General features: G+C 43.8%; 1 protein-coding gene across 22 annotated transcripts in view; it reads right to left on the bottom strand.

Moving 5' to 3' along the window:
* The window catches only part of TMX1 (thioredoxin related transmembrane protein 1), a 31,079-nt gene extending 21,584 nt beyond the window's left edge, over nt 1-9,495 (bottom strand). For 19 of the 22 annotated variants that reach the window (XR_013929464.1, XR_013929465.1, XR_013929466.1 and 16 more), the window contains exons 1-7: nt 9,283-9,493; nt 9,046-9,161; nt 8,175-8,220; nt 7,523-7,651; nt 6,311-6,356; nt 6,125-6,226; nt 4,316-4,385 (exon numbers count right to left, since the gene is read on the bottom strand). Coding sequence is in view for 3 of the 22 variants with exons in the window: in XM_080395518.1 (XP_080251644.1) it covers nt 3,402-3,574; nt 4,316-4,385; nt 6,125-6,226; nt 6,311-6,356; nt 7,523-7,651; nt 8,175-8,220; nt 9,046-9,161; nt 9,283-9,437 (837 nt within the window). In the remaining 19 variants the exon portion in view is untranslated. Of the gene's footprint in view, nt 1-425; nt 3,575-4,315; nt 4,386-6,124; nt 6,227-6,310; nt 6,357-7,522; nt 7,652-8,174; nt 8,221-9,045; nt 9,162-9,282 lie in introns of those variants that run through there. The other 3 variants (XM_080395518.1, XM_080395519.1, XM_080395520.1) reach the window with 3 other exon arrangements.
* Nucleotides 9,496-11,947: the final 2,452 nt, after the last annotated feature.

Below are 11,947 nucleotides of genomic sequence, written 5' to 3'. Positions count from 1 at the left end.
TTGCATGCATTTTACGCGAATACAGGAAAAAAGTTACAAAGAACTGAATTTTAAACATAATTTGTCCACTCCAGCCTACATTCTTTTTGCAGCACAAGAACTCACTTTACGACCATCACTGTTGAAGCCTGGTACATGTGAAAGTGCTTTCCCCAACCATACCAACCATCTAACCGAAATGAGAAGTGGCCAGCTCACTGTGAGGTACCCAAACCAGTCTCAACTGAAAAAAACACAAGTATACCTCAGCACAGCTTTACTTTGAAGTATTATTCAAACTTTTATTTTCAGAAAGACTCAGCACAAATGGTTTGTTAGCTATAGTGTTATGACAATCATGTTTCCATGGAAATAGCTGCAGTTTTGCTTCATTGCTAAACAGCAAGATACAGTGTTAAAAAAAAATAAATACACAAACACAGGAATCCAAAGCTGGTGGTTATTTTTTACTTGAAGACTCTCGGAAACATTAAAAAAGAAAAGTACTGTTACAGGTAATTAATTCTTCTGGAATGAAACTGGCTGGACATGCTTGGTCAAAGTGATAATACGGAAAGACTGTCTGACTTTTACAAAATTGATACTCAAGCATCATCAATACACACAAAGGACAGGCTCTTACACACATTTGTTACATTGCAATCTTCGCTCAGCCTCAGTAAACATCTTTGGAATACAGACTATTTTTTTAAATTATTTAAAAAAAATATGAAGAAACTTAAATATTCACAGGACAAAACCATAACGTTATTAAAAATACGAACAGTAAGATTTACAGAGATCTGCAAACACAGTCTGCCTATGGATAATCAAACCAGAAGTTAACACTAATCACAAGCATAGGTCTGCCACAGAGGCTGGATTCCAGAAACACTTACCACCAAGAGGCAGTTTTGGAATTTGGTTACTTGCCTAAGGCAGGGAGGCAGTAAGAAAAGGTAGGTGTGCAGAAGGCAAAGGCAAGGTAAATTAGTGCTAGAAGTTCTTGTTAAACCAGGAGTCTAGAAATACAGCAAGAAAAAAAAGAGGTGGTTTGTTCTGTTAAAAGTTAGCCAAAAGTTATCAGTATATACTTTCTATATTGCACAAACAGTTTTAAAGTAACTGAAAAAGTAGAAAACCCTGCATGTATAACAGCTACATTTAAATATATTCCCAGGAGTCAGCCCATATAATTCCACTTTTAAAACAATTCAACACTCTTCCCCTAACAACACAGGAGCAAAGGAAAGCACACGGCATTCCTGCGTCCCCTGTCTTCTCAAGCCCTCTCAAAACTAATGAAACACACCATTTATCAGAGACTGTGCTACTAGTTCTCTTCAGCATATCACAGATTTATTGCTTTATTTTACTAGTGACAAAGGCTAAAATCTAAGCTTCTAGAGAATTTAAGGCAATCCCATAAGCCCAACACCTTTAAGGGCATTTATGGCACACAGTGGTCTTCATTCAAACACCAGGAAAAGTTTGGTATTTAAAAATGACAGGAGCACTCAGATTTTAATTACAAGGACCCTTTCAAGCATCAGTTATATCTCCCTAACACTTAACCCAGCACTGAAGTCCTAAGTCGTTCCAGAGCACCAATGTCCAGGAATAGAAAAAAGAAGTTGTCAAAGGAGAAAGTTCCAGAACATCTTACAGAACAACTCATTCCTACTCACCTAAGAATTTGTTGGAAGATTCACTTGGGTAGTTGGATAGCTGAATCACTTTTTTCCATACGCAACGTGGAGGATGAATTATGATCTATCAGATATACTTCAAATGCCACTTACAAAGAAGCAGTCAAGACTGACAAAAACCATGGTGTATTCCTGACAGCTTTACAAGCAGATTCACCTGCGAGAGCTCCAATTATTGTTTTTCCAAATGTATCTTTCATATCCCACAGAGTTCATTACAAACTCCTTGTCTGATGCTCTGTCCTCTTAATGATCACTAGGAGAGCCTGGCTTTAGAGAGTGAGGCTGCATGAAAATATCATCAAGAGGTTTTCTAGGTTTGTGGTCTTAATTACTCACGACCAAGTTTACTATCGACACAGATTTATCAACTGCCAGTCCTGCAAACCCACTCAGATCAACATCAAAAAAAAAAGCCAACTAAAACATAAAAACAAACAAAACCCCAAACTGAAACCAAAAAAAAAAAAAAGCAAAACCAGGCTTGTCAAAACACCTATGTGTGCTCAATATTAGGCTAGTTCTTCCCTCACAAATAATTTGGAAATTCACTGAAAGAATATGGAAAATTCTTTACAAGCGATGCAAGGTAACACTTGGTCCAATGCGCATGTGCATTCTTTTTATTTCTATACAGAGTAAAAACAAATACCATACAGAAAACAGCAGACTACAGGTTTTTTTAAAGAAAGAATCAGGGTATTTTTTTCAAGAGGGTTTAGCAAAAATAGAAAAGATGACTTTCTGCAAAAGAAATTCAGAAGCAGTTACTTCAACTTCAGACCAGATCCAGCCCGACTGAATTTGCAGTAAAATTTGATTGAGCAGAAATCACTGATGATTTACTGCCACTCAGCAGGATGAATGAACAGGTTTTGCACTCAGCAGAGAACCCTAGATGTAAACTATTCCTACCTGAATCAGAGTCACTGAGACAAACAAGACTTCATGGTGCTATTTGTAATTTCTCTAGAGAAGAATTACTTAGCCAAGAAACTCATATTTTTCTACAGCCTTTTCTAAAAGAAGTTTATGTAAATAGTAGGTTTCTGGTCAGCCAGAGGATCCACGTTACACAAAGTGCTGGTGGTAATTTCCATCTGGGAGGATGGCAGAGACAAGCTCTCTAGTTTTTGTTCAGAACACAACCTCTGTTCCTCTGAATGAAGACAGCGACTTTAACCTCTTTGGAAGAAAGATTGGAGGGGTTTATAGCACTCATTGTCACAGCAGAAAGCAGTTTTTGTCACATGAAAAGCCTGGAACATGTCCCATAACTGAAGGAACTTTTCCCCTCAGCATTTCTTCAGAGTACAATTAGATAAATTTATACTGAGAAACCTTTCTGAATACTTTAACAGCAAACAGGTTAGTGCATTTTCCTTGCTAATGTTCCCTAATGCAACAAGTACACTGCTTTACACTCTGTTAAAAAAAATAAATCCCTATAGAACAAGTCATTCAAGAAGCCACATAAATTACTTCTTGGCACTTCTCTGCACAGACAGGAGAAGTTTCAGCCATTAGCAACAGCATATTTTAGTTTTGAATATCTGATGCCAAAGATGCTTCCCCCCCCCCCCCCCCCCCAAAATTTGTGAAACACATCAGTATTACCATGACAGGAGTCATTCTTCCCTTCAAGCTGAAGGATTTGATATTTATTTCCTTTCGAGTTGGTGACTCAAACATTAATCCTGCATGCAAATAAAACTAAGATTTAGCCGTTGTAGCAGCAGTGTTCACTGGGCGCTGCCTAACAGCATTTGGTGATGAGGTGGACTCCTCTTTACCCTCCGTTTCACCATCTGAGATATCTTCCTCATCTGCTTCTTGCTCTTCATCCAGCTTTTTTGGCAGCTGAGCTGACTCTGGAGCTAGCTTTCCTTAAGGCGAATGGAAAATGTGCATACACAAATACCATTACCATATGAAATACACTTTTTTTTTTTTTTAACACCACAGGCTAGCACAGAATTTTATTTAATTTAATCCAGGTAGCACTTTCCAGTGTCAGTCACTTAAGCTGACATCTTATGTAGAATTGTTGCTAGCGTGAAGTTACCCACAAGTATCAACAGATTACAGACTACCTAGACAGAGTAATATAAAACTTCCTCCAGCTTTGAAAAAAATGAGTCAGGTTACTACAAACCATAAACCAGCATTCAGATCTTCTTCCATTACTTTTTAAGACCACCTTGAAAAATTCCATAGACTAACCCCAAACTGAACCACTTACTATCCATAGAAACACAAATTCATTTTTAATCCTCACTTTGGTCCTAAAAACCCCCGGTTTAACAACACCAATTGCTCCACTGAAAACTTTTACCTCCTTTCACATATGGAATTTCATATCTTGCAGGTATGAAAATGCTGTAAAAACATTTTTTTTCCTCTCCTAAAAAAATTTGTTTAAGAATAGTTTAGCTTTAGCTAAATAGAAAATGCAAGCCCACTATAAACCCTAAGGGCAAACAGCTGCAGGTAAAGCAAAGTATCAATCACAAGTGTAAGATTCTACATTAAATCTCATGTCCTGCAGACACAAGTTACAGACCGATATCTATTACATAAGGTTTACCAAACAGCTTCACTGAATTAAAAGTATACAGTGGGCTTACCTGAATCAGAGTACTGTGGGGGTCTGCGCCTTTTGGATGGACAGATGCAGTCTGATAAGAACACCATCATCTGAAACCAAAGACAGGTAAGTTTAAGTCTCCAAACACCCTGCGTATCAGAATCAAAGAATCATTTAGGTTGGAAAAGGCTGTTCAGATCATCAAGTCCAGCCGTCAACCCAGCACTGCCAAGCCCACCATTAAACCCTGTTCCTAAGCACATCTTTCAATTACCTCAGGGATGGCACCTCCACCACCTCTGTGGACAGCCTTTCCAGTGCTTGACAACCCTTTTGGTGAAGACATTTTTCATAATACCCAGTCAAAACCTGCCCTGGCACAACTTGAGGCTGTTGCCTCTTGTCCTGTCGCTTGTTACCTGGGAGAAGAGACTGACCCCCACCTATCTACAACCTCCTTTCAGGTAGTTGTAGGGCACGATGGAGTCTCCCTTTAAGCCTCCTTTTCTCCAGGTTAAACAACTCCAGTTCCCTCAGCCAGTTCTCATTAGACTTGTGTTCTAGAAGCTTCCAGCACCTCAACATCCCTTTTATAGTGAGGGGCCCAAAACTGAACCCAGGATTCAAGGTGCGGTCTCACCAGTGCCGAGTGCAGGGGGATGATCACTGCCCCGGCCCTACTGGCCACACAGTTTCTGACACAAGCCAGGACACTGTTGGCCTCCTTGGCCACCTGGGCACGTTGCTGGCTCATGTTCAGCCAGCTGTCAACCAGCACCCGCAGGCCCTTTCCCGCTGGGCAGCTTCCCAGCCACTCTGCCCCAGGCCTGTAGCGTTGCATGGGGCTGGTGTGACCCAAGTGCAGGGCCTTCTTGAGCCTCACAACTGGCCTTAGCTCATCGATCCACCCCGTCCAGATTCCTCTACAGAGCCTCCTGCTCTCAAGTAGATCAACAGTCCCGCCCAACTTGGTATCATCTGCAAACTTACTGAGGGTGCACCCAACCTCCTCGTCCAGATCACTGATAAAGTCATTCAACAGGACTGGTCCCAGCACTGAGCCCTGGGGGACACCACTTGGGACCAGCCGCCAACTGAATTTAACTCCATTCACCACAACTCTCTGGGCTCGGCCATCAGCCAGGTTTTTAACTTCGCTTTATCAGCAAAGAGTGCAGCCCTCCAAGCCACGAGCAGCCAGTTTCTCCAGGAGAATGCTGTGGGAAACAGCTTCAACACCTTTGCTAATGTCCAGGTAGACAACATCCACAGCCTTTCCCTCACCCACTGAGTGAGTCACCTTGCCACAGAATGAGATCAGGTCAGTCAAGCAGGATGTGCCTTTCACAAACCCATGCTGACTGCACCTGATCACCTGGCTGTCCTGTACATGCTGCTGCGTGATGGCACTCAGGATGATCTGCTCCATAATCTTCCTTGGCAACAAGGTCAGACCGACAGGCCTGTAGTTCCCTAGATCCTCCTTACAGCCCTTCCTGAAGATGGGCGATATATCTGCTAACTTCCAGTCAATCAGGACCTCCCTGGTTATCCAGAACTGCTGATAAATGATGGGAAGTGGCTCAGTGAGCACTTCCACCAGCTCCCTCAGTACCCTGGGGGATCCCACCCAGTGCCACAGATTGTGTGTGTCTAAGTGGTGTAGCAAGTCATTGACCATTTCCCCTTGGATTATGAGGGCTTCACTCTGCTCCCTGTCCCGGTCTTCCAGCTCAGGGCATTGGGTACCCCAAGAATAACTCATCTTACTATCAAAGACTGAAGCAGAGGAGGAATTAGTGTAATACACGGTAGTCACAAGCCAATCCATTTCAAGTGTTTCACTTACAAGTCCCAGTATTACTCCTGAGAATACAACTGTCAATGCAATAACAGCATATGAGCCCCAGACCGGTATTCCAATATTTTCTGTTAAATAGCCACGGCAGTGCTGGAATAAAAGACAAGAGAATCATTTCAAGAATAGCTGAATATCATGTCTGTTAAAAAACAAAGTAGAGATCTAAGCACATACCCTGATCCACATGGACAACTGAAACAAAGCTGACATACTGCTCATCCTGAAACAAAGCAGAAAAAAGTAACTGAAAACATCTTTAAGCTGCTCACAAACCTGTATCTTCCGATTTGCCTGGCTGGTCATTACTTAGTCCCATGTTGAACAACTTTCTGCTCACAGCTGATTTTCCTTCTAACTGCTCTGATTTTTACCTTCTTTTTTGTCTTGAATGCCAGTAAACACTCATTTCCCATGAGGCTACCTTTGGTAACAACATCAGCTTGTACAATGTTCCACATATGGACAACTATGAATTCACAAACTTCCTTGACTTGGATCTGCTAACATATGAATTTAGTTGCTTTTGCTTCTGTTCTAAGTTACATTTGGATCAACAGGCTATCCAGAAACCAGCTGGAGTTCTATTCAAGATATTAAGAATTGAGCATCTACGGATTTTATTAAAATAAAATTCATAAACTGAACGCTGCTATAAGCACAGTACAGTTAGCACAGAAGTGTTTTAGCCATCATTGCTCCAACAGAAGAAAAACCACAAACAACTGGTTCATTTGCCACAACCAATGGTGTCCCCAACATGCTTTATCACTCACAGTTCATGAAGTACTCTGAAACCACCACACAGCACGTGCAGCAACAACTAAAAGCACTTCAAAGGCACAGAAGTAGAAAAAATTCTTCTTTTTCTTGAGCAGGTTTCTTCTCAAACTAGTCTCCCCACTTCACTTGTCCTTCAGTGAAGGAACATTCACCCTTCCACTCTGCTTTTAACTTTGCTACAGATGTGTCTTCTTAAATGGCCACCCCATATTTTAAACTACATTGCTGTATTATTTTCCAGGTTTTCTTGCTGATCTCCTAGAACTTAGCTGGGCAAAACACACATCTGCTGTATAAACAAAAGAAGAACTTCAAAAGAGTTCAGTAAAACAATACAGCCTGTAACTATTTAAAGCCTTAAAGTAAACCTTCCCCAGGACATCTCTGCTATGCTAGTGCACACAACCCTCCCACAGCTGTTGCAGGAGGCATGACCACCCACCCATCACATTCACATACTTCTCACCAGCACAGAGCTGCTGCATGAGCTGCTCATCATCAAGGAGGTAGCACCAGGTGTGGCACACCTAAGGACCTGTACCAACATGTCCTGAAAGTGGGCATGTTTGACAACAAGTTACCGTAAAAACCCTACCAAAAACTCACAGGAAAGAGGAAGGACCAAACCATGATGAAACTGGTTCAATAGATTTCCATTCCTGGTCACTGATGAAATTTACAAAATCAGCTAGAGTTCTTGCACCCTGGTATCTCCTGAACTCTCCATCTTTACAGCTGTAAACCAAAAAAAGTCCTTTATTTTAGACGATGCAAGCATGCAACATTTGCTTCCACTCAACATCTTCCCTCCCATTACCTCACCTTTTTTTAAAAAAAAAACTTTTACTTTGCTTTAGATGATATTAGCTCTAAAACATTTTCCAAAAAATATTGTATACAAATATTTCTAGAATCTTGACTCCATGTGTATATTGGCTAGCTTTAGGCTGTAATTCCATAAAAAGATAGTGATCTTCCTAATGCACTTGCCACACAAATGCACTGCAATCAACCTGTGGAGAAAAGATTGCAAAATAGAAACACCCATGAAAAAATAGAATAAATAAGGCCTGAAGGGAAAAGAAAAAGAATCAACTGGCAGTACTGTAAGGTCACAGCAGGTAAAGACAGTGGTTGTCTCAGGGCAAAGTAACTCACGCTCTTTAAGAGCATGTTAAATCTCATTCATGTGCTCCCAAGAAAAGGAAAAAAATATTTCCCCTCTCCTCCAAAAAATCCTGCTGCATTTCATACTTACTGATAGATGGTAGGAAGAGCTGTTATGATAAATCGTCCACTTAATCCTGCAAGAAAATAGTTATCTTCAGAACAGTAGATCACTCTTATGTAAGAAAAGGTAAAAATGCTATTATACATCAAAATAAAAACAGCTGCTACCCCAGGTATCAAACTCTGTGATCAAGCTCAAACGTATGTATATCTAAGTACTGCACATAGTCTAAAAAAGAAAGGTCTCTGGAAAAAAGGTGAGAAAGTTTCTCCGGGGAGAGGGGGGGAGAAGCCTGGAGATAACTATTCTAAACAGCTGCAGCCAATATAGTCAAGTAGAGAGAGATGCTCTCCTCTTCCCACATGATCCGCAACCTCCAGTGCTTGCAGAAGATAATCCCAAGTGAGGCAGATTTCAAAAGTCATGGTGACTTTGGAGAAAAGTATTAGCATGGAGAAGGTAATTTTTTACATATCCCACAATGACGTGAGGGCAATTCAGAGCAGTGAGCTTCAGCTGCAGGATACCAGACTTCTCACTCTCACCCCTTTTGCCAACAAACAGAGGCACTACCACAGGGAAGGCAGAAACCACATTTTCACTCTGTACGGTGCTTTAAGAGTAAAGCAAAAAGTCTCCTTGAAACACTCTGAATCACTCTCTAGAGGAATCCTCTTGTCCCCTGTACCTATTAAAGAAAGACCTGAGCGTTTAGTTCACACAGACCAATCTGCCTTCGGCAGAGTTCCATGGAAGATCTTCGTTACTTCCTACTAATCCCGCCTGTTTCCTAGAAGCACGTACACTGGCAGGGAAGGTTTGCCCCGAGCGCTCGGCAGCCCAAAGCCCCGGGGAGGGCGCCGGGAGCGCCCAGCCCGCCCCCGCCACAGGCTCTCACCCGGCTGCTCCGTGACATCCACTTTGGCAACGTTCACTTCCCGGTCCTCGCCCCACCCGGCGAACTTCTCCCACTCGGGCCGCAGGCTCTGGCAGGCGGGGCACCAAGGGGCGTAGCTGGGGGGCAGCACAAGACTGTCACTGAACTGCACCGCTCGGGCCCCCGCGGCCTCAGAGCGGGCCGCTGAGACCCCCACCCCGCGGGCCCAGCAGCCCGAGCGACCCCCGAGCGACTCACAACGCCACCATCCACTCGCCCTGCAGCAGCTCCCGCCACGTGCCGTCCGACAGCTCCTTCACTGGGCCCTGCTTCCCCAGCGCGGCCGCGCCGCCCGCCAGCGCCAGGCACAGCCAAGCGCACAGCCGAGCGCGCAGCCGCCCGGCGGCCACCATCTTGCCGCGCCGCCCGCCCCTGCCTTCCGGCGGCCGCGCACACTGGCGCCTGCGCACTCGCGCCTCCGGGGCAAGCGCATGCGCGTAACGGGGGGGTGTCCAAGCTCGCTTGTTGTGGGCGGGCCCAAAGGGAGAGCCCAGGGGGCGCGGCAGCCTATTGAGAGTGGACCTGTAGGGGCTCGCGGACGCTGCCCCGGCCAATGGGGGGGGGCGGTTCTCCCGCCTCCGACTCTAGCCGGCACCGCCCCCCCGCCGCGGTCCTCACTGGAGGTGTGGGACGGGCGGCAGCCGGGACAGGTTTGGTGACGCCTTGCTATGGCAAGCCCTGCTCCCGGCGTTGTGGACAGTCATTGCTTCCCCCCTGCTGCTGCATGTGGGATGCCATTTCCCCAGGGAGCCCAGCCCCCCAGCTGGACAGCAAGGGGGCCTGCACAGGCTGCTTGCTCTCTGTGCCCAATGCACGCTTCTGCTGCTGCCTCTCCATTTCTGACAACTGTAACAAAGCAAAGAGATGCAGAATGACCAAGCTATCCAAACTCACTTGTGTCTCATGACCGCTCCAGAGCAACTGGTAACAATGTAGACAAGGGTCTGAATACGCAGCTAAGGAAAATCTTCAAAACTCCCAATATAAAAGATGTGCAACAAAATTATCCAGAGAGATAAACATCTTTATGCATCCTCACCACATTGAATAGCAGAGCTAGAGACAGATACAGGCATTTCAGACATTAGATGGTGAAGACTCAGTTTAGGACCCTCTGTGTAAGGCAGGCATTTGGAGTGGGATTTATTTGTCCTTTCTTGCACTGACACTTAAAAAAACACCTGCATTTTGGAATTCTGAAAGTTCTGCTTTTTGCACCCAGATGACAAACAGCTGCAAGGTACAAAATAAGCCACAGTAAATACTACAGCTGTGTTATTCCCCTGTGCCCCGTTCCCAGCCTGGAGAATGGGAGAGAGCCCTGAGCACTTGGGGCAGATGGCAGGCCACCGTGAGGGGAGGAAACTGCTGTACGAGGTCACAGGGAGGACAGATTCCCCTCACTCCAACCCCTGCTTCTCTCTGCCACAGCTTTAGTTACTTCTGGCAGAAAGTAACTTAGTACTTGAGTACTTAATCCTCAAGCAAAAGTCAGGAAAAAGGTCACCAGTAATGAGCAGACAAATCCCACATCATTTCACTGCAATCTGTCAGCACCTTGAGCTTTTCAGTGGAAGGAACCTCTTTTTTTTCCCCCATATGCACATACTTTCTCAACCACAAAGTTTTCTCCAGCTCTTGGTCAGGAGTGGCTGTGATAATGCCACCTTGCCTTTTCCGCCTGGATCATTTCTTTCCCTGCATCTTTCAAAGGGGCCTTTGCTATAATTTCATAGTCCACAGCTTCAGCCCTTGGCAGGTGGGGAGAGCTGGACTGCAGCAGCCATTAGACCAGTGCAGGAAAAAGAATAAATCAGCCTTTGGGGTTCGGGTTTTTTGGTTTTGGGTTTTTTTTTTTTCTTTTAGATTTTGGCAACTTTTCTGCAGTACAATGTGTATGTTCATTTCTGTAGAAGAACACTTCAGGGATTAATAAGCACTTGATGAAGCTTGTTATTCACCGATTCAGTAATAAATCACTGCTTACAGCACTCTCCCTGCTCACTGCCCTTCCATTTTAGTCATAATTTTTAAAATTTGTTGTTGATAATCCAAGAATTTCTCCGTTCTGCATCAGTGATGAGATGCGAAGAACTCCCTTTGGTTAATGGTTGGACTCAATGATCTTAAAGATCTTTGCCAACTTAGATGATTCTGTTCTTCAAGGTAGCAGTATACATCCTGATAATTTAAGATGCATTGAAGAATAAGTGCATAAACAAATGTGTCCCAAGTGGAGCAGAGGTTGGGTGGCTACCAAGCAACATGGCTCTGATCTACATCCTAGAGAGAATGGATAGAAACACATTCCCACCTTTTATTCATGGTGAATGAGAGGGTAACTGAATGTCCCTTCCTTCAGCACATCCAAACAGATGACTGCATGGAGGATGAATTTGATTTAATTCATGTGCAGGTTAATAAAAGAAAAAAATGTGACGGCATACAGGCAACAACAGAAGAAATTGCAACACAGCCTTTAGACCATACCACAGCAGAACTCTTCTGGGACTGAGTCCCACATGGAAGAGCACATATGGAACTGTGAGGCAGGAAAAGTGATTTTGCCATTTAATGGTCCTAGGCTCAAGGAGAAAGGAGCTAATAGGCATTCACTGTAAATAAAGAGTAGCTTCAAAGGCACACCAAACTCCCTAAGGAAACAGCTTGGAAGACCCTGAAAAGTACAACTTTATACAGCATTTGCTTGGTTCCAGTAAAAATTTTAAGGGTAATTACTGTTGTGAATTATTTTATCTCTGTTATTATTACATTAACATTGCCTTGTTTCTTTGTAAGTTTTTGAGGCATTTGAGAACAAGAAAGCCTTGACCATATCTTTTATGCATTCTTCATCTCAGCC

Source organism: Falco punctatus, assembly GCF_963210335.1.
Source record: "Falco punctatus genome assembly, chromosome: 7".
Taxonomy (NCBI): Eukaryota; Metazoa; Chordata; class Aves; order Falconiformes; family Falconidae; genus Falco; species Falco punctatus.
Note: the sequence above shows the minus strand (reverse complement) of the source record. Positions and strands in the feature narration are given on the sequence as shown.